The sequence below is a fragment of the Squalius cephalus genome, assembly GCF_949319135.1.
Source record: "Squalius cephalus genome assembly, chromosome: 12".
NCBI classification, from domain to species: Eukaryota; Metazoa; Chordata; class Actinopteri; order Cypriniformes; family Leuciscidae; genus Squalius; species Squalius cephalus.
The window spans coordinates 14,822,693-14,846,031 of NC_137133.1; the positions used below are offsets into that span (position 1 = coordinate 14,822,693).

General features: G+C 39.4%; 1 protein-coding gene across 2 annotated transcripts; it reads right to left on the minus strand.

Moving 5' to 3' along the window:
- Positions 1-3,806: 3,806 nt before the first annotated feature.
- On the minus strand, positions 3,807-22,980 carry LOC307168189 (flavin-containing monooxygenase 5). Of its 2 annotated transcripts, none has more exons than XM_079887867.1 (9): positions 22,902-22,980; positions 20,432-20,572; positions 19,106-19,294; positions 18,725-18,890; positions 18,106-18,248; positions 16,156-16,355; positions 15,689-16,044; positions 4,454-4,526; positions 3,807-4,359 (listed from the first exon to the last, which is right to left on the minus strand). In XM_079887867.1, exons 2-9 carry the CDS (start codon positions 20,561-20,563, stop codon positions 3,978-3,980), a joined length of 1,641 nt encoding a protein of 546 aa, XP_079743993.1. In that variant the 5' UTR covers positions 20,564-20,572; positions 22,902-22,980; the 3' UTR covers positions 3,807-3,977. The 2 variants fall into 2 exon arrangements, with proteins under 2 accessions (XP_079743993.1, XP_079743992.1); XM_079887866.1 differs by lacking the exon at positions 22,902-22,980 and adding an exon at positions 20,832-20,962.
- Positions 22,981-23,339: the final 359 nt, after the last annotated feature.

The following is a 23,339-nucleotide window of genomic DNA, read 5'->3' on the forward strand; positions in this document are numbered from 1 at the left end:
AAATCTTAATTTCAAACTGCAAACTATCTTAACTGCGGTGTGTAATATGTGGAATCGGAGATTCATACCACTATTGTCAGAGCAGTTAAATAAGGCTGACTAGTCAATAACGTTGAATCAGTTAACCCTTTCATAGAGGTCACTACAGTGGACAGCTATTTAAAAAGCATTTTCTTGCATTTGCATGGGTTTTGATAGAGTAGTTAAATCAGACCACTGAAGAGGCTGATGTAATGTGTAACTAATTCAACGTTATTCAGTCAGCCTTATTTAACTGCTCTGACAATAGTGGTATGAATCTCTGCCTATTTTACATTTATGCAGGGGTGAAGTTTTTGTGTGGAGTGACCTCACTGTCTGCTTCACACTAGGTAAGATGGTTCGCCATAAACTTTTTATTGACACTAATATCCCTCCACTATCGTTTGGGACAGGTACGTGTGTTTATACGAGCTGTTGTTTGTCCGAATACTAGTTTATGTCAATTTTCCCTTATTAGCTGATAATTCTGATTATGTTCAAGATGGACACATTTCTAAATCTCTCCTCTGAGAAAACCTAGCGATCAGGTGTTTTCAATCTTATCTGAAATTAGCAGTGTTTGGGGTAACGCATTACAAGTAACATGCATAATGTAATCATATTACCTTTTTTGATGTTATGAGTAATGCGTTACACGTAACGTGCATTACGTAATCAGTTTTTTTGTTACGAGTAATGTATTACAAGTAACATGCATTACGTAATCAGATTACTTTTTGATCTAACGAGTAAAGTAAAGTAATGCATTACAAGCAACATGCATTATGTAATCAGATTACTTTTTGATGTTACGAGTAAAGTAATGCATTAAAAGTAATGTGCATTACATATTCAGATTACTTTATTGATGTAATGAATAAAGCACTGCATTACAAGTCACATAAATTATGTAATCACATTACTTTTTTTTACATTAATGCAAATTACATTCTAATAACACAAATAGATGTATTTACAGTAAGCGCAAAAGGAAAAACAACGACTTGCCACTTGGTGGCAATGTATTGGATGATGCACCAGCTGGTAACGCATTACTTTACTCGTAACATCAAAAAAGGTCATATGATTACATTATGCATGTTACTTGTAATGCGTTACCCCAAACACTGCTAATTTCAGATAAGATTGAAAACACTTGATCGCTAGGTTTTCTCAGAGGAGAGATTTAGAAATGTGTCCATCTTAAACATAATCAGAATTATCAGCTAATAAGGGTAAATTGACATACTCTGATACACTGGAGGGAGCATCTGAGTTGGGTTTCCACGGTTGTACCTTGACAGGCTGTAGATGATGGAATAACGTCCTCATGTTCTGATTCAACTTGTATGAAGTTCAATTGCCTTTGCAATATTTCGCATTTATATTTTCACATGATTTTATATAATTTTATTGATTGGTTTGCACAATATTGATGTGTTAATTACTGTATTATGTTTAATACAGTATCTCTTCAGTTTAAACCATAAACACATGCTGTCCACTCAAGTGGACATCTGAAAATCTCTTTGAAAAATATTTGTAAAAACAACAACATTTCAAATCTTGTTTTTCATGCCTTAAGAGCAATAAAAACACATAGGAAAAAAAGATCTGCTGGTTACAAATATTCTTACAAATATTTTCTTTTGTGTTCAGCAGAACAAAGACATTTATACAGGTTTGGAACAATTTGAGAGTGAGTGACATAAAATTTGAGAGTGAATTAATTTTTGGGTGAACTATCCCTTTAAGTGTTGCATCGCACCTCTACAAAGTACGCTACTGTTTTTTTTTTTTCTGTAGACCTGCATAGATGCATGTTAATACTCCATGCTTATTGTATGGAAATTATATTTGGGTTCCCTTTGTAATGAAACAGACACTCCAAACAAGAGGGTTGAGAAGAGTACACAGTTTATTGATGATAAGTGAAAAGCTGCGATGGGAACTGTAGCGGATGAATGATAATGGAGGATACGGAACCGGAGATACTGACTGTCTTAGATGATGATGGATGAAGCCGTGGAAGATGAAGCACACACCAGTGTTGGGAGAGTGGTGAGTATACACAGGCACGACGAGGGAGACGAAGAAGATGACTTATCTTCTGACGAACAAAATTAAAATCATCCCTTATCCGCTCTATGCTACTGTTCGCGTTCGAGGGGGTGGCGTACCAATATACTGTCCTACAATTCGGATTGTCCCTAGCTAACAAATATGATACAAGCATAATTCTGTTTAAGAATTAATTGACATGACATAATTGTAATAATAAAAATATATATATTATGCCTTATTGCTTAGTAACAATTAACAATGTTGCAAAACATACCTAAAAATGCAATTTCTTTCACGTAAACTATATAAATAATCAGGATAAAAATAAAAGATTATTACATGAATTAAAGTTCACGAGAACAGCTTTAGATCAGCCATACTACTGGGGTCCTAAGCTGGGACTCATCACTTCGCTGGGACTCATCTCTTCACCACAACGGCATTCAAACTGGGGAGAAACCTCCCCTTGAAAACCTTTCAGAAGTTACTGAAGCTTATGGCAGCAGCCTCCTTAGTAGTCCTTTTAGACCATTTGCACATGTGGCCAAAACAACAATGGTTGAAGGCCCGCGTCCCACCTTGAGTGTGGCACGAGGGGCGCATCATTCTCAGGGTGTCCCATGGCTGTTTCAGAGCCCTGGCCCCCTGGAAATCACCCCATCTATATCAGACAGGAGTGGAACAGGGCTCGGTTTCCAGAAGGAAAGTGGTTGTGACAGGCAACTCCAAAATGGGTTGGGGCGCACTGTGCGACGTCAGGCCTTGCTTCTTTGAGATAATGGGAATGAGCATTGCGTTGCTCGTATAGTTTAATTTTTTTCCTCATTAAAGGGATAGTTCACCCAAAAAATTGTGTCATCATTTACTCACCCTCATATTCTTCCAAAACTGTATAAATTTCTTTCTTCTGTTGAACACATAAGTAGATATTTTGAAGAATTTTGGTAACCAGACAGGTGCCTAATGCCTTCTATAGTATTTTTTTTTTCCTACTATGGAAGTCAGTGGCTACCGTCAACTGTCTGGTTACCAACGTTCTTGCAAACATTCTACCAAAATATCTTATTTTGTGTTCAAAAGAAGAAAGAAACTCATCCAGGTTTGGAATGAAATGTGGGTAAGTAAATGACAAAATTTTCATTATTTGGTGAACTATCCCTTTAAAATCAAAGATGCTCATCAATGATTGTATATCAAGAGCAGGGAGACGTTTGTTAGCAATTTGTTTTGTGATGTCACTGTAAAGAATACCGCGCAAGAGTCAAAAGAGAAAATTCTGCCACTGATAACATTGAAAATAAACATTCCAGCGCCATATCGCCTCTTATTTTACACAAATGAACGTCAAATAAATATGTTTCATTTGCATTAGGTGTATCCATGCAGCGAGATGTTTAAAAAAAGTGGTGGGGACAATATCGACCCTGGCAAAAAGTGGTGGGGACACGTCCCTCGTCCCACCCGCAAATTGCGCCTATGTTGTGAGGATGAAAATACTTTTTTAAAGCTGTTTCAGACAACTGTGTCTGGGTCAGCGGCAGCATCACACAAATCTGAATGTTCTGGTCACGGTGTACTTTTACCAATGATTAATAGACACTGGAGTATCATTGTTTTTTAGAAATAAGACATGTGGGTGTTTGAATTGAGATTGGTAATCTTTTACCAATAAATTGCCCAGCTCTATGACACAGATATAAGGGGAAAAAAAATACTTATTAGACCACAATAGTAATGTTTAATTTTATTCCTTTCACAGATTAAAGGATTTAAAATATAACGGGTATTATATATGATAATGAATTCCAAGAATTAGGTAAAGAAATAATAAGGCTAAAGTGCAAATTCAAAACAGAGCTACCCAAAAATCGAATATGGGTTTTCTATGGGATTCAAGAAACAGATGGGTGTCTCAGGAAGAGTGGGGTCTTCTTTTGCATTGCCATAATGGCAAAAATCACTGCAGCCCCTCCTGACAGGCCCAGCCAAAAGAACAAACTGAAGGATGCAGGTTCTGGAATGGGCCGTGTCTTCATGGGTTTGGCCACACGTTCCCATTGGGTAAGAATAGCCTGACGGGCACCTCTCCAATAGCCTGGTCCGCTTAGTCGAAACTGGTAGGGAGTACAGGGGCCGAAGAAAGCACTCAGTCCCACAGCAGGGTCCCTCAGGAGCAGCCAGGCAATGTTGGGACGGACGCCCACTTCCTTTGCTATTGTGTCTAGGTAAGGGATATAGTCCACTTGAAGGGCAGCCAGCTTAGGACAGGGGTAACTGTAGAGAGATAGCAGAGAGTTCAAAACAAGCATAGATTAATTGTCAAACCAAAACCTATTTGGAATTACAATCAAGGTAAATACATAATTACCTCTTTAAATGAGCTTTTATGTCCTTCTCAATTATTTTATCCATTTTATCGGCTGGAGGAAGATGATTTAGTCCTTGAAGAACAGAAGGAGAATTCATACATGAAAAAGGACTCATCGTTGTGGGATATCAATCCCATCACAACTGTGTCATCAGCAAACTTCACAATATGATAGCCCAGATATTTAGCCGAGCAGTCATATGTTAATAGTGTGTACAGCAGGGGGCTCAGGACACATCCCTGGGGGAAGCCGGTATGAAGGATGATAGGTCAAGATGAAATGCCATGGACTTTAACAGTCTGTGGCCTGTTCGTTAAAAAGTCCAGGACCCAGTAACAAAGTGATGGTTTCAATCAAAGCAGCAGTAGTTTAATGACTAGAGTCTGCGGGACAATTGCAGAGTGGGTGACCGATTAAACTTCATCCGATGCAGACCAGTTCTTCCTGTAAGGGAGTCCACATTAATGTCAAAGGTATCCTTTATGTGGGCCATAACTATCTATCTATCTATAGCCCACCTAAGGCTGATGCGAGGTTCTTTTCTGAACTTGCAGAATTATTGACTCTGCTAAGTCCTATTTGTCCAGACATGCTGCTAATAGGGGACCTGAATATTCATGTCGACAATCCAAACTGTTCCTCTGCAGCTGCCTTCCTGCATGTGTTAGAGTGTTTTAACTTCATTCAACATGTTGACTTTTCAACTCATAAATCTGGACATACATTGGACCTGTTATGTTCTGTGGGTATTGGTATAGATCAGCTTTCAAAGGATGAAGTTCATTTTAGTGATCATAAATTACTGACAAGTGGATTTACCATCTCTGCCTCCCTGCAGTCTTCTAAACAGCGTGTCATATCCTTTAGAAATATTAGGAATATTGACCCTGAAAGGATTTCTAACCTTGTTGCGGAGCTTCCTGTGCTTGGCTCTATTGACTGTTACAACTCTGCACTTTCCTCAATTCTTAATGTTGTTGCACCAGTGAAAGAACGAGTTGTATCTTATTCCAAGTCGTCTCCCTGGTACACAAATGATCTGCGTGCACTTAAAGTTGAAGGAAGGAAGATTGAGCGGTTGTATAAAAAAATCAGGCCTCACCGTTCACAAATTAATGTTTGAACAACACCAGCTGCAGTATCATCTTGCTTTGAAGACTAGCAGAGAGGCATATTACTCTCATGTTATCAATAAAGGTGCTGCTAATCCTATTACGTTATTTAATAATGCCTGGTTCAGATTACACGATTTTAGCCCGATTTTGGCACGATCATTCTTTCACACGTTCATTCTTTTTCAATCAAGATGGCGCCGCGGATGGCTGCCTCGGTGTGGAGCTCTCCAGTTATTGTGTTGTTTTTGTTGGTTTTGTTGGTTTGTTCTGTGTTTAGTCATTCTTTTCCTATCAGTTTCACCAAAGACGAACTACTGGACATTAGGAAACACACACCAGACAACTTTTTTACAGATTTTGATTACTCAGACGTTTTACTGGACATTCTCGTCGGAGGGGCAGCGGTGTTGTTCAAACGCGCGGTCAGACGCAAACGCGGGAAGCGCGCCGGCGCGCTGGTTAAACTCCGCGAGCGTGGCCTCCGCACTGCACTCCCCAGTATTCATCTTGCGAATCTCCGATCTCTTCCTAACAAAATGGACGAACTTATTCTCCTCACCCGCACTAACAAGGATTTTTTAAACTCCGCTGCTCTGTGCTTCACTGAAACCTGGCTGAGTGAAGCCATACCGGACAACGCACTACATCTGCCGGGCTTCCAGCTGTTCCGAGCGGATCGCATCGCGGAACTAACGGGGAAAACGAGAGGTGGTGGATTGTGTTTCTACATTAACGAAAGTTGGTGTTCAGATGTAACAACACTGAAGAAGATGTGCTCTCCTAATTTAGAGGTGCATGTCATAAACTGTAGGGGAGAGTGGGGTGAGTTGTGCCAGTTTTTACTCAAAGTGACTTTAAAGTGAGGCCATGACAGTAATGCCTTCAACTTAAGGATGTACATGTATTTCAGGATGTTGTGCATCCCTGAGAATAATAACTTTGGATCTGAAATAAATAGTTTCAGAAATATAGCTTTTGGGAAAAAAGTGGTCTCATGGCACAACTTGCCCCTGGTGCGGGGTAAGTTGTGCCTTTTGGGGAAATATGTTGGGGTAAATTGTGCCAGTGCTTTCTGAAGTAAAACAGAACATTTTACTGTTATGAACCGTATGCTATATGAAAGCAAGACAAATTCAATACAAAATGACTAATTTAAGTTTATTTAGATATTGTCACCCTGGAATACCATAGCATGCGTTTTTCCTACTATGGTCAATTGCATAGGGATTTTGTATTGAACACAACTCTGGATCACAGTGTCATAGAGACAAGGGGGCGGGCTCATTTTACTCAGACGACCAATCAGTCTCTCAGGATCATTGTGAAGCTATCAAGCTACGCCCTAGCAACCATTTAGAGCACCATAGCAACACAATATATGATATTTGTGAATCATTTCAGGCAAAAAGGCTTTGGCAATAGATGCCTGTTGACAGAACGCTGTCTGTCAATTATGTAACATAAGAATAAAGTTACTAGGCTAATTTCTAAACATCCTATTGTGACTTAGGCCACTTAAAAACTGAATAAAACTTCTCTTTATTAACATAGTGCAAACTCAAAACTGAAATCAGTGTTAGCTAAATTAAACAAATAGCAGGCAGGCCTGAGTCAAACAATGATGAGGCATGCCCATCTCCTCACTTCTCAAGATTATCCCCTGTGAGTATGTAGGTCTCTAGGTGGTCTGGATCTGGCACAACTTACCCCATGCCCTTTGGCACAAATCACCCCGGACCCACAAGTTTGAATAATTAGCATGATCCAGCCCTTAAGAGCTAACATCATGCTAACTATATAGACTCATTGTGTAGCCTACTAAAGCACTAAAACATGTGTGAAATGTTTTCAAACGTGTCTATAATTGTTCAGACACTACAATCAAAAAACCTTAATCATAGAAAATTTACTTTGAAAGGGAAAAAACAGTTTTTTGCACTAAAATGTGCTTAACTCTCATGCCATGTATCTCTCTTCTTTGGAGGATGAGTAAAAGTGATTGCTTTTCAAAATTATGTGGTCACATGACCAAATTATTCTATGGTTTTCCAGAACAAGGGGTGGAACTACTTCCCCCCTGGCACAAATCACCCCACTCTCCCCTAAACCTTTCTACTCGCCGCGGGAGTTTTCCTCATTCTCGCGAATGTTTACATTCCTCCAGACGCGTGTGTGAGCGCGGCGCTACAACAGCTGGCTGAACATATAGCTGAAATGGAACAAAGGTACCCAGACTCTCTTTTAATCATTCTTGGGGATTTTAACAAAGCAAATCTCTCCCGTGAACTGCCAAAATACAGACAGCATGTTACATGTCCTACCAGAGACAGTAATATATTGGACCACTGTTACACCACGATAAAGAATGCGTATCACTCCGTCCCACGGGCAGCTTTGGGGCTCTCTGATCACTGTTTGGTTCATCTTATACCGACCTACAGGCAGAAACTGAAATCAGCTAAACCTGTAATAAGGACTGTAAAAAGATGGACCAACGAAGCAGAGCAGGATCTACAGGCCTGCTTCGATTGCACTGATTGGACTGTTTTTGAAGCTGCAGCCACCGATCTGGATGAGCTCACAGATACTGTAACATCATATATCAGTTTCTGTGAGGATACATGCATTCCTACCAGGACATTCTTATCATTCACTAATGATAAACCATGGTTTACTGGGAAACTCAAACAGCTTCGTCATGCCAAAGAAGATGCTTACAGAAGTGGGGATAAAATCTTGTATAACCAGGCCAGAAACAGACTGACAAAGGAGATCAGAGTTGCTAAAAAAAGCTACTCTGAAAAGCTGAAAAACCAGTTTTCAGCCAACGACCCGGCATCAGTCTGGAGAGGCCTGAGGAACATCACCAACTACAAATCACCATCCCCCCCATCTGTGGAGAATCAACAACTGGCTGACACTCTCAATGCAATGCAGGTTTGAGAAGCCCAGACTCACACCCGCTCTGATGTGCACTTCACACATCCACCATCACCTCCTGCAACCCCTCTCCTCCCCCCTTCTGCCATCCAACCTGAGCTTAAGGTCTGCATGGAGGACGTGAGCCGAGTCTTCAAAAAACAGAAGACTAGGAAAGCTTCAGGCCCAGACGGCATCTCATCTGCTTGTCTAAAAGCTTGCGCTGACCAACTGGCCCCAGTCTTCACACAGATCTTCAACAGATCATTGGAGCAGTGTGAAGTTCCCTGCTGCTTCAAACGCTCCACTATCATTCCGGTTCCCAAAAAAACAAAAATCACTGGACTTAATGACTATAGACCTGTCGCTCTCACATCTGTGGTCATGAAGTCGTTTGAAAGACTGGTGTTGGCCTATCTGAAGGACATCACTGGACCCCTGCTGGATCCCTTTCAGTTTGCTTACAGAGCAAACAGGTCTGTGGATGATGCAGTCAACATGGGACTGCACTATATCCTGCAACATCTTGACAGACCTGGGACTTATGCACGGATCTTATTCGTGGACTTCAGTTCGGCCTTCAATACCATCATCCCTGATCTTCTCACAGCCAAACTGACTCAGCTCTCCATGCCATCCTCCATCTGTCAGTGGATCTCCAGCTTCCTGACGGACCGGCAGCAGCTAGTGAGACTGGGGAAACTCACATCCAGGACCCTCACCATCAGCACTGGCGCCCCCCAAGGGTGCGTTCTCTCCCCTCTGCTCTTCTCCCTGTACACTAATGACTGCACTTCTAAAGACCCTTCTGTCAAGCTCCTGAAATTTGCAGACGACACCACTGTCATCGGTCTCATCCAAAATGGTGACGAGTCTGCTTACAGACTGGGGGTTGAACAGTTGGCTGTCTGGTGCAGCTATAACAACCTTGAGCTGAACACGCTCAAAACAGTGGAGATGATCGTGGACTTCAGGAGAAAATCCCCAGCACTCGCCCCTCTCACCATCATGAACAGCACTGTGGAAGCAGTGGAGTCATTCAGGTTCCTGGGCTCTACCATCTCTCAGGACCTGAAGTGGGCAAATCACATTGACTCCATTGTGAAAAAGGCCCAGCAGAGACTGTACTTCCTTCGTCAGCTGAAGAAGTTCAATCTGCCACAGGAGCTGCTGATCCAGTTCTACTCAGCCATCATTGAGTCTGTTTTAAGCACTTCCATCACTGTCTGGTTTGGTTCAGCTTCCAAATCGGACATCAGGAGACTACAACGGACAGTCCGGACTGCAGAGAGGATTATTGGTGCCCCCCTGCCAACCCTCCAGGACCTGTACTCTTCCAGAGTGAGGAAGAGAGCAGGTAAAATCATCACAGACTCCACTCACCCTGGTCACCTCCTGTTTGAACTGTTACCGTCAGGACGGCGACACAGATCACTGGCCACAAGAACATCCAGGCACAGGAACAGTTTCTTTCCACAGGCCATTTCCCTCCTGAACACTTAACATGCCCCCCAAAGCATATGCCTGTAAGTGCAATACTCCCACTGTCTAGTGCAATAAACTCAGGTGATATTTATATCTATATTATTCATACTACAAAAATACTGTAAATATGTTCATAATCTGTAACATGCACTAGACTCCCACTGTCTAGTGTAATATTCTCTAATTCAGGTGATATTTATATTTATATTATTCATACTACTCAAATACTGTAAATATGTTCATAATATGTAAATGTTTATTCGGACTAAACCCAACTGTGACCCTACTTTTTACTATTTATACTATTTTTATTTTTATTCTTTTAAATATATTTTATTCTTAGAATTGTATTACTATGTTTCTTGTTGTATTTGTATTTGTATATGTGCACTGGAAGCTTCAGTACCAAGAAAAATTCCTTGTGGGTGCAAGCACACTTGGCAATAAAGCTCTTTCTGATTCTGATTCTGATTCTTCTGATCCGTTTGACGTAGGGTGTCGTGGGGATTCGCAAACGACAACGGGCGTCGGGACGCAAGATTCGATCGTTTCATCTCGTATAGTGTGTCATAGTGGGCGACAACCTACGTTGCGTCTGCGATGCTTCACGACATCACGACAGAAAGACTAGCATGTTTAATTTTTTAACGGTCCTCCACGACGACGGCGCGCGAGTGAGTGAGGGAGAGTGAGTGAGAGTCTGTGTTCGCGAGTGAGCGAGTGTGTGTGCGTGAGAGAGAGAGAGAGAGAGAGAGAGAGAGAGAGAGAGAGAGAGAGAGCGTGTATGTGAGTGAGTGTGTATGTGCGAGTGTGTGTGTGTGTGTGTGTGTGCGAGTGAGTGAGTGTGTATGTGCGCGAGTGAGTGAGTGTGTATTTGCGAGTGAGTGGGCGTGTGTGTGTGTGAGTGAGTGCGTGTATATGCGCGAGTGAATGACTGTGTGAGACGGCTCGCGATGACTGGTCGGAAAACAACGTGTAGTCTGACATGTTTCTTGTCCACGACATGCCAAGATTTTTATGAGTCAAAATCGTGTAGTCTGACACAGTGACTATCGTAACAGACAAAAAAATCGTGTAATCTGAACCAGGCATAAGACAATTGATAGCCTTCTCAAATCTCAAAAGAAAACTGTCTGTCCTTCTGATGAGATGTGTAATAATTTGAACAAATATTTTACAGAGAAAGTTCAGAGTATTTATACCTCCATCTCCTTTGACTCTCCTTTGCTGACTAGTGAGTCTTACTCAAAAAACTCACCTTCTACTGCCCTTTCGAACTTTACTACTGTCAATGTAGACAATGTTTTTAAATTGATCATGACTATGAGTTCCACATGCTTTCTTGACCCCTTGCCTACTGAGGTTCTAAAAAAGTGTTTATCACATGTCTGCCCTTCCATCACTGTAATTATTAACAACTCCCTAGCCACTGGCCAGGTTCCTCCGGCCCTTAAGGTGGCCGCTATCACACCTGTTCTAAAAAAAACTGGCTGTGATGTTCAAAATTTAGCTAACTACAGGCCTATTGCGAACCTGCCCTTTGTGGTAAAGGTTCTCGAACGAGTTGTTGTTGGTCAGTTACAGCAGTTACAGCAATATCTGTCCAATAACAACTTATTGGAACCGTTTCAGTCTGGTTTCAGATCTGGACACAGCACTGAGACTGCACTTGTAAGGGTCACCAACGACCTACTTGTTTCCGCTGACACTGGTGCTTGCAGTATTCTAGTCCTGCTAGACATTAGCGCAGCTTTTGACACTATATGTCATATTATCCTTCTTAACAGGTTGCGTGTGTTGTTAGGCATCTCTGGTGTTGTGTTCAAATGGTTTGAGTCCTATTTAGCAGATTGTTTTCAGTATGTTTGCATGGGGAAACATAAATCTGAGGCCACATTAGTTCAGCAGGGTGTCCCGCAGGGGTCAGTGCTAGGGCCGACTTTGTTCTGCATTTATATGCTCCCACTTGGTGACATTATCAGAAAATACGGTCTGGGGTTTCATTGTTACGCTGATGACACGCAGATCTATGTTAACACACTCCCGGATCCTAATCTTGCAATCACAGCTCTGAGCGCATGTATGGAAGAAATTAAGTTATGGATGCATGCCAATTATATTAAACTTAATGAATCAAAAACAGAATTTCTGCATGTTTTCTATGTATGACGTTCTCAATATAATTCATAATCCCACGTTTATAATGAGCAACGCATTATGGTTATTGTGTTATTATTAAAGTCCAACTGAAATCAAATTGACCCTATTTACTTTGTTAGCGCATATCACTAGTCTTGTGGTGAAAAATTAATCTGTGCAAGTTAATACACAGAAAAAAATTGTTTGCCGTCGTAATCTTTAATCAAAGTCTGAAAAGTTACTTCCGGTCTGGAATGGCTGATGATGTAGGTTTGACGGCTTGGGTTGGGAAACGCTTAACCACTCCCCTCAAACCGTTAGTCTGCTATGAGTGAGAGATGGAGAGGAGGAGCGCTAGAGTAAAACCCTGCCCTCTGTTCAATATTCCTTTTCACTGGGAAATACGTCACAACATTGGAGAAAAGTCGTTTGCAACTTCCGGTTCACGCGGACTTTAAAAACGGTGTACGCACAGAACAGAGGGGCGGGGTGAGCAAAGCTCATTATCATTTAAAGACACGTGCACTTAAACGGCGTGCTGAAGCTGTTTTTGACCAGGTAAAATAAGTGTTTTCTTACAATACTAATAAGAATTTTTAATTAAAGTATATTACAAACTTTTAATTTAGACCCTAAAGAATCATATTAGCTTGTACAAAAATGGCATTATATGACCCCTTTAAGTAGCTTTTTGCGTATCTGTTTTACTGAAGTATTTCAATTTGGGGAGACTTTTACTTTAACTCCACTACATTTCAAAGTCAAATATCTTCCTTTTTACTCTACTACATTTTCAAAACCAGTCGTTCCTTTTTATTTATGAGTGGATAAAAACGTAACTGGTCAAACGAGCCACCAATCACAGTACAGCGCGTGTTTTGTTTTGAACTTGTTTTGTTTGCCCCTGTTAGCACCTTGGCGGTATCTACTTAGCGCGAACATAAGGTTCAACGTGACATCACATCAGTGCAACAGCATAACATTTTGAGTGCCAATGTCTTAATAAATGATGGAAGAAACTGCTGACTCTTAGCCTGGGAAAACCCAGACAACTTCCAGCAAATTCAGATTGGCAAAGTAGCCTAGAAATCTAGACGCACCCTAGCGGCAGCAAAATGTATTGATGTAAGTCAGTAAAAACATCTTGATGTAAGTCTGGCTCGCCAGGCTACTGGCAAAGAGCTCATTCAAGCCAATTTCCATGGCCTAGAAATCGCGGCACCAATCAGAAACGTTGAGGCGCGCTTTACACAATGACGATCGCTCTGATTGGTTTTAGGTCTATCCAATTGCGCCCAGAGGCATTTGAGCGACGTCCTTTCAACTTTTAAATGCATTATTATATTCAAATTGCAAACACATGAGGACAGTCTCCATGAAAGACCCACTGGCAGATGAACGTGCTACTACATTTCTCTCCGAAACGGTAGGAAATTAAATTAGACTTAATAGAGGATTTTAACTGTGACACGATGATTGACAGGGCAGTTTAAGTGACAGGATGCACGCGACACATCCGTCCGATAAAATGACGAAGTAGTATGTCCCAAAGCTTGCCTACTTTTTTGCTACACATTCAAAAGTAAATACCTTTTCTTCACAAAAAGAGTACATACTTTTATGGCGTAGTGTAACTTAGGCGAATTGGGACGCAGCATATGGTTTTACACGATGACGATCGCTCTGACTGGTTTTAGGTCTATCCAACTGCGCCCAGAGGCATTTGAGCGACGTCCGTTGGTGACGCCCCTTTGGAAATGATTTGTCTATGGAACTTTGCCAGACCATAACTCAGTTACTACTGAGAATGGTCTGGTTTTAACCAGGCTAGCTGACTCTACTTTCCACAACTCCCATGGCCTTTTACGTGATTTTTTTTTTTTTGAAGTAGTTGAAAAGAAGAACGAGTCCTTCATTTTTGAAGTGCCTTCCCTGCCTGCCTCTGTCCTGTACAATTTCTTCTTACTATAATTCTCCTTCCAATCTAAGGAAACACGTAGAGGTAAGCCATTTTCATTTCACTAATTTTTTCATAGTTCATAGTATTTGTATTTGATTTTTTTTAAAGCTGAGTGCTCTGTTAATATCGTGAGATGGCAATCAATCGATGTTAACATTTTATGTTGGAATATAAATTCTATTTTGACTTGTTTTACATGCAGCGTATTCAATTCACATTTATTTGTATTAGCGTTTTTCACAATACATATAGTTTCAAAGCAGCTTTACAGAACAAAGTATGTGTCTACATTACAATTTAGAGGGATCTGTTATCAGAGACTGTGTCCAACTGCTACTGGTTCTAAGATCATATCATGCTGTTATTAGCTAACATCATGTATTAATTTAAAGAAGAAAACAATGAGCGAATTAAAGTAGCCTAATTATTACAAGTTGGGAACATAATGATTACATTATAAGAAAATTTTGCATTGGTGCAAGTATGATGCTAAAACAGTTGACTGGTGGAGTGGAGTGCTCCTTATTAACAGAGATTGTTATTTTCAAAAGTTCAGCTTCCAAAGACTGTGATATAACTCCCCCTATGCTGAAAATAATGTAATTTAAATTAATAGATTGGTGTGCCAAAAGTGACATTAGAGTCTTCACGTAGACTGAGTTAAGCAAAAGTCTTGTGACAAAAATGATAATAGGACATTATAGCCATAAAAAAAATCATAGTACTTGGATACTTGAGTACATTTGAAGGCAAATACTTGTGTACTTTTACTCAAGTGAATGTTTAAAGGCAGCACTTCTACTTTTACTTGAGTAATATTTTACCTTGGGTATCTCTACTTTAACTCAAGTACATGGTACTTCGTCCACCTCTGCTTGATGCCCTTTCACATGCTAAAACATATTTATATAATCTGATATAAACTCTGTTGGGGGTAATGCATTACAAGATACACGAGTTTTACTTGTAACTTGTAACTTTTTTCAAGTAACTAGTAAAGTAACGCATTCATTTTGAATTTACAACAAAATATCTGAGTTATGCAAGTTACATTGTTTCCTCATTTATTGAATAATAATAATAATTCGTTACATTTATATAGCGCTTTTCTAGGTACTCAAAGCGCTTTACATGAAAGGGGGAATCTCCTCAACCACCACCAATGTGCAGCATCCACCTGGATGATGCAACGGCAGCCATTAGTGACACCTCTCCTGTCCCCATGTTGAGAGAAATCAGGATGGCAGCACAGCTGAAAGGTTTGTTTGAGCTGCGCCCTCTGCAGGAACATGCATTTCCTTCAGCTTGAGGTTTATAAAATGCAATTAAAAAATATAAATTGTTATTAAAAAATTGTTATTAAAAAATAAACAAGCAAGCCCAGACCAGGTGAGATAAAGTAACGCAAATGTTATGTAATGCATTACTTAGTAACTAAGTAACGCAATTAGTTACTTTTTAAAGGGAGTAAAGCACTACTGTAATGCATTACTTTTAAAGAGAAACTTTCCCCCAACACTGTAAATAAATATGATTAATGATTATGAATTTAACATTTGCTTCTCCTATAACTGTCAAAATAATTTTTCATGACTTGTCATGTTTGCTCAGTATACCTGCGATGACCCTGGTGGCCCAGCGAGCCTGCAGTTCTACAGCTGGCATGATCGGCCCTTTGGTCTGCAGCAGGCCCAGGATGGCCAGTGTTGGACGCTCTAGAGATGGAGGAAAGATTCTTCTGTAGAGTTTCAGATCTCCATCAGCACCAGAGTTTAAGGAGGCGGGGAGGAAGGGAAATTTAAAATCATAGCCTGTGCATAAGATCACTGCATCAATCTTCTCTTCAACAGTCCCATCATCAAAGAAAAGCGTCGAGCCTTGGAACTTCTGCACATTTGGTTTCATCACCAGGTCTCCTACCAGAATGCGACCTGGGAGGTCATCGTTGATAGTAGTACGCTTGTCAAGGATTCTAGAATCACAAAATATGGGCAAAGGTCACGGTGAATGATGATGTAATTTTTAAACAAACTTTCAGGGCTTTCCTTTATTCATCAACGATAACAAAATGTTGTCCCTTCACCTGTGCTCAGGCTGTAGTCCATACAGCTTGTGGTCGAATTTCTGATTGAGGCTTCTCTCGCCAATCCAGTTGAGCAGAGATCTAGGCAGGAGGCAGTAAATCAGATCTCGAACTCGTCTAACCATCATCATGTCTAGAGGAAGCCCTTTACTGACCATGCGACCTATGACCCACGCCCCTTTACGGGTACTCAGGAACGTCTAAGTGAGGAATAGGGAGACCGAAGTAGGGTGAGAAAGGAAAACTAAATTAGTGGATTGATCAGAGTGCATTTGAACTTATCGAAATAACAGATTATTAACTAGAACCAAGAGAGTATTTAGAATTGGGAGGGTTAAATGTAAAGACCGTATAGCCCTTTTCACAGAGTTTAAAGATTGATTCAGCAGGGGTGGATATCTAGAAAGTTTAATGTTCATTACTTACAAATACACTACCATTCAAAAGATTTTTTAAAGAAGCTCACCATGGTGATACATTTGTTTCAGGATTCTTTGATGAATAGAAAGTATAACAGCATTTATTTAAAATAGAATTTTTTTTTTGTAACAACATAAAAGTCTTTATTCTCATTATCTTGTTAAGCTTTTTCATGCCATGTCGAAGTTCCCTTAATTAAACATTTCAACTTGTGAAAAGCGTTCAAGTCCTCATAGAGCTCATAATTACTTGTAAGCTGGGAATTTTCTGAGAGCTCCTTCTTGTACAATGTGACCTCTGTACCACCTGATTGCTGCAGATTCATTTAGGCATTAACAGTGTTACCATAAAAAATGCATAATTCCTAGTCTGAGGATTTGAACAGCTTCGAGTAGTGTGTCACATTTTGTCATCTCGAAATTACGGCATGGCCTGAACACACCAAATAGCCCTTGTGTTTCTCTTGGTGCTTTGTCAGTTGTTGATTGTAATGGTTTCCTGTTTGCACGTGTTCATTCCTTGGTTTCACTGTGTTCCAGGTTATTAAAAAAATATATATTTTAATAAAACCCCCTCAAGTTAGATCCTGGCCTCTGCCTGCCTTCTCTTGCTCCCACACATTAAAATAGTGAATTGGCTAAATGAATTAGTCAGTAGGCCTAGTCTTATTTTAATATTAATATATACGGTATGTTAGTGTTTTTTTTTTTTTTTTTTTTTTTCAATCGCTAGAAGGTATTTCTCAGTACTTAGGTCACTTTTTCAAAACTCTACACACAGCTGTCATAACCAACTTTCAACTACAGCAGTTAATTTCACACTCAAAACGCACAATAACTATCAAAACACTTCATACATGTTATGAAATATCAGTTGTGTTGGTTCTTTCATTTTCACGGACTTTTAGTTTGTATTCATCAGTCACATGTGCTCCTTTGTTTGAGTTTCCCCGCCACTGATCAGTTTCAATGGACACTAATCTTCATCACAGCTGTTCGTCATTTAGTTAATCACCATGTGTATTTAAGTTACTCACCTTCACTCTGTGTTTGTCCTGTCTCGTTTAAGTTAGCGAATGTGTTGCTACAACCTTCTGTTTTTTTTTGCCTGTTGGATTATTATTAAACCCTGCATTTGAAATTTATCTTGATCTTCATCTGTCTGTCTGTCTGCAACCTTAATAAGAACACGTCTCAAATCAACTCATTCTTACATAACACTATCAGGGGTTGTCACCCAACAAACTCACTTTTTCACTCATAAAACAATGACATAAAAACACTAACATTATGCAATGTTTGCTTTTGTAAAGCTTAAAAAAAAAAAAAAAATTCTCCTTTTGCTGTCAGAACATTGCCCTAATATTATTTAATGTGAAATACAGTCAGTTAGGTCATAAAAAGAACACATATTACTCAGTCACTAATTTGTCTATTGGTGGGATGCGCCTCCTCCACATTTATATGCTGATTTTGACCCTTCTGAGAATCTAAAACTAGAGAAATTATCTGTAAAAAATATATTAGACACCTTCTCACACACTCGGCTAAGCTCCACGGCAATGTCTCCACCAGAATTCCCAATCCCAACGATCACAACTCTCTTTCCAAAGTAAGGATCAGGCTCCTTATATTCCCAACTGTGAATTACTGTCCCAGGGAATGTATCAATACCTGTAGTAGACAAAATTACAGTAAATGTTATACTGTTACAATTTATTTCGATGAAGTAACTTTGCAACTACATGTCAACTAACTCTCGTTAGAGTATTAGTAGACTGTTAGTTTAGGGTTAGGTGTTAGGATTCGGGTTAGTAAGTTGACATGTAGTTGCAAAGTTACTTATAGTTAGTAGAATGTCTGTTGGGGGACCATCAAAATATTAGCAGATAAGTACCTAACATAAGTATCAGCAGATATTAAGTAGACAGTGTACTAATACTCTAATGACTGGTAGTTGACATGTAGGTGCAATTGCAAAGTTACTTATAGTTAGTTAGTAGAATGTCTAAAGTGGACCATTGAAATAAAGTGTTACCCAATATACTGATGCTTCTATATACATATTAGAGCCATACCAGGAATTACATAGTTCTGAATGCTGCATAGTAAAGCCAATTTAACAATCTGTTATCTTATGGTCAGATCACCTGGGAAGTGTGTGAGGGGTTTGATGGGTTGTGTGTAGTGTCCTGCACACACAAGCACCCCGTCAAACACATGTTTCTCCTCTTGTCCATCTTTGTCTGCAGTCACTACCTCCCACTGACCTGAGTCAGAAAAATCAGGCCTCTGCCTCACACTGCGAACTGTGGTCTGAAATACACCAAACCACGTAGAGTTTAAACGCTACATTTCATCTTTATAAAAGAAATAATTCTTATAAACAAACTCATACACACACTTGTAATAATGTGAGAAGTAAGATGTGTCAAACAAACACTCCTATATGTCTTATATGACCAATATGGATGGAAAAATATATTTCTTGGATAAAATCTCACTGGATGTGATGTCATTGTGTTAAATACCTGGAAGTGAATGTGCTTGAGCAGATTGAAGTGCTCAGCATAGAGTTTGAAGTACTGCACGATCAGAGAGTTGTGCATGTAGTTTGGGTAATGATCCGGCACAGGGAAATCACTATAGCACATCATCTCTTTCGAGGTGTTCACTGTGAGAGAACGATAAATGCTGCAACGTTCTGCCTCAGGTTTTTCCTGTGAATGAACAGAGGGACACGGTCAATGACTTTTTTAACAGATTGATTAGAACAGATTTTTTTTTATAAAAAAAACAACAAAAACAAAACACTAGCAGCTTTGAAATGTTTGATTAAAGGTGAAGTGTGTAATATAGTTTAATGTAAAAATACTGCCTCCTATCCCATCTTATCCTATAACTTTTTTGCCCCCAAAAGTGTAAACAAAACTGACTCATCCAATATTGTGAGTTTGGGGCGGGGCTATCTGTTTGTTGACCAATGGCAGTGTTTGGGAAATCTGTTAAAAACATACTATTAATAATAATAATAATAATAATAATATTAAATGAATAAAATGCAAGTCAAACAGGTCGGAGCATAACAATATTTAGAAAAACATAAAAAAATCTAAAACTTCAACAAAAATGACAATGAAAAAGAATTAAAATGGTGCAACAATAACAATGAATATATAAATTATTGAATAGGCACTTCCGTTCCAAAGTTTGGGTTAAGTCAGACTTTTTTTAAAATAAATTATTACCTTTCTTCATCAAGGATGCATTAAATTGATTAAAGTAACAGTGATAATTGTCACTTTGCAGCAAGTAATTGATTATAATTGAGTAAAGTCAATTATAATGTCACAAAAATTATACTTCAAATATATAATTTTCTTTTGAACTTTCTGTTCATCAAAGAATCCTGAAACAATGCATCACAGTTTCGACAAAAATATTAAGCAGTACAACAACAAAGGAATACAATTTTAAAATATATTCAAATAGAAAACAATTGTAAAAAATTTTTCCAAAAACAATTTTTTACTGTATTTTTGATCAAATAAATGCAGCCTTGGTGAGCATGAGAGACTTATTTCAAAAACTTTACTGAATGACCCCAAACTTTTGAATGGTAGTGTACTAAACAATATTGTTTTAATTATTAAGGCATGAGCTAATGGCAGAGGCACCTGATCTTGTATTATTTAGATTATAGTGTGCTAAAAATCATTATTGTCAATTATCATTACATCAAGTCATTGTTTTTCCATGTGGTACCGCAGATGGCACAGAAAGGACACACTTCACCTTTATTGTTAAGCTATTTAAATTTCAGACATTAAATGTTTCAAATAGAGTTTTATTTCAACCTTAAACCTCCAGAGTCCTCCAATGTCATCACTGCTCTCAAAACACACTGGCTCCAGCCCTTCATCCAGACAGCATTTGATGGAGGTCAGCCCAGAGCTGCCTGCTCCAATCACAGCAACACGCTTAGCCATGCTGTCAGTCTGCATGGAAAGATGAATGATTACTGATGAGTTATTAAAAATGACACGCGATTACACTATAGTGTCTATACGTCATTTGTGATATGCATATTTAATAAGGTATTCCAGAAATTATTACAAATGTTTGGCATGGATGTGCTGCATTCAATGGTTAATCATTAAGAAAAATGTCACATGCCAGCAGATGATGACACAAAGACAGACACCAGTCTAAACATTTGCTGTAAGCTTGACAATTATCACACAAAATAAATCTTACCTTTTAACTGAAGATGGTCTCAAGCCCTTAGAGTAAAAAAAAGCCACAACAGTGTTTTTCTGTTCCTGTTAGAGCAGCTTTGCCTGCAACCGTCTCATTGAAATCAGCCTGTTATGTAACCAATTGAGCGTATCTCAAGTCTCAAATAGGAGGCTGGTCTCAGCTGGCACTAGTTTAAGGTGGATCAAACTGGAATGAATAATTAAGGGGGAAAAAAACCTCAACAACAACGTATGTGTTGAGGACTATCAAGAATGTTCAGTCATTCACTCATTTCTCATTATCACAGACGTGCAAGTCCTTATCTTTTGGGTGTTGTCATAAATCTTATCATAAAACAAAAGATGAGTTCAATGGTTTTCGCAATAGTCTAAAGCTTAATAAAACTAATGTAAGGCTGAAAGCTTTACATTAGTAAAATGTAATTATACATAAATATATGTATAATTCATATATTTATCTGACTCCAATATAATTAATCTGACTCCATTACAGTTGTTGTTATTCTTTAACCTCTTATTCTTTAAAGGTAAAGGTCTTTCTAGGAAAAACATAAAAACGTAGGATTTAACCTGAACGTTTAGATAACGAAAGTTATAATCACTTTAGCTTTCAACATCATCAGTGATAAAAGATTCTCAAAGCCTTTAAAGCAGCCAAAGTTATTTATTAAGTTACATGTTTAAATATACAGACAGTAGAATGGAACAACATACTGTATAGAAAACTTAGTTGTAACAAATACTGCACTGTTGTGCAAACGAGGCCGTAAAAGCATTTCTCATAGTATGAGGTTACGCACCGGTGTACGGGAGTGGCGGGGTTAAAGACCTTCTCCTAGATCAACAGTTACCTTTCCTTCTTGTACCCTGAGCAAAGCATTGTTAATCATGAGTGGAATACCAACACCGAAACCCAACCAACTGGAAACCAAAAGATGAGGCAAATGGGTTGAGATCAAGAGGGGAGAAGAACATTAACATATTCTCCTCAATGCATGTTTAACCAATAGTACCTAGATTGTACATTAGGATACTTTAATATCTCTATTAATTTCACCACCATTCATTTCAGTTTATAGGCTGTCAGATGAGACCAAACATGACATAGTTACATATTAGAACACGCAACACACTAGTAAATAAACAGTATGTAGTTGAAAGCATATGCAAAAAATCTAGCATTTGCACAGTGTTCAGCTCTCAAAAGAGAGTTGGATGCACTTATAGTGACGCATTCACAGAGGCTCTGTTATTGCTTGATTCTCTCTAGAGAGATACGAATCTAGAGTTTGCACGAAGCGCATTTGGCTCTTGAGGTAGCTGAATGCATTCATTGTGATCTATTTGCTGTGGGAAGCTCCACCCATGCTTCACTCTCTCGAGGGATGAGAGTCGAGCATCTGCACCTCTCGGTTCAGGTCCCCAAATCACTCTAGGGCCATTAAAATGGAGAAGAAGCTCCCCTGTGGTATACTGCTCCCTAAGAGCCTTGTCAAATACTGCTGACATAGCTGAGGCATATTTTCCCCTTAGAGCTCTGCTTTCGGGACCATATAGGGCTGAGGCCTGTTCTGCATGGGAGGGAGGAAGGTGTAACAGCCGTGACTTCCCTCGCTGTAGTAGACCATAGAAGCTTGAGGATCTTTCCTAGTATTGGGAGTATTGGCTTAGGGAGAAGCGCCACTATGAGTCACATGGGATGCGCCCATGGGGTTGACAAGCTTCTGAATCAGGCTGGGTAATACATATGAGTCAATTTGTGCTATGCCCACTATGTTTGTGCATATTCACAGCCTAGTGAGGCAGGCATTCCCTCAGCATGGAGTAGTGGGTATTGGTTCCCTACCCCATAGTGTCAATAAAAAGACGCAGTGTTGAAGTTCCACTTCGAAGGGAACTTCTCAAGTTAAGACTGACTGTAACCCTGGTTCCCTGAGAAGGGGAACGAGACGCTGCTTCAGACAAAAGAGTTGATGACGTGTAACTCAAGTGCCCTTTTATACTCATGGGCGCTCTGAATGTTATACAATGGACTGCTGTATGCCAATGATTATTAGCTTTTGTTTACCTATGTCTCAGACACCGATCAAGCTGATGGCCTTCCCCATAGCATCAATACCAAGATGCAGTGTCTCGTTCCCCTTCTCAGAGAACCAAGGCTACAGTCGTAACCCGAGATGTTTCCTCTCTGAGTCTCTGTGTGGTAAGAAAAATAAACAAATTAATTTCAGAAAATGTCTAGAAATAAAATCAAAATAATACTATTTTTTTGGCAGAGTACTGTCAAAAATAAAAACTTTCATTGTGGTAAGTTCAGACATTTCGTTTGCACCTTCTTTGTGGTTGCAAAAACCTCACGTGCAGGATTATTTATAACACCAGCCTATCATGCTTTATATTTTGTTTAAAACTTTTAAGACAAATTTATGTGGAATTTTGAAGGGGTTCACCCTCCAAAAATGAAAATTCATCATTTACTTACCCACATGTCAAACCTGTATTTTTT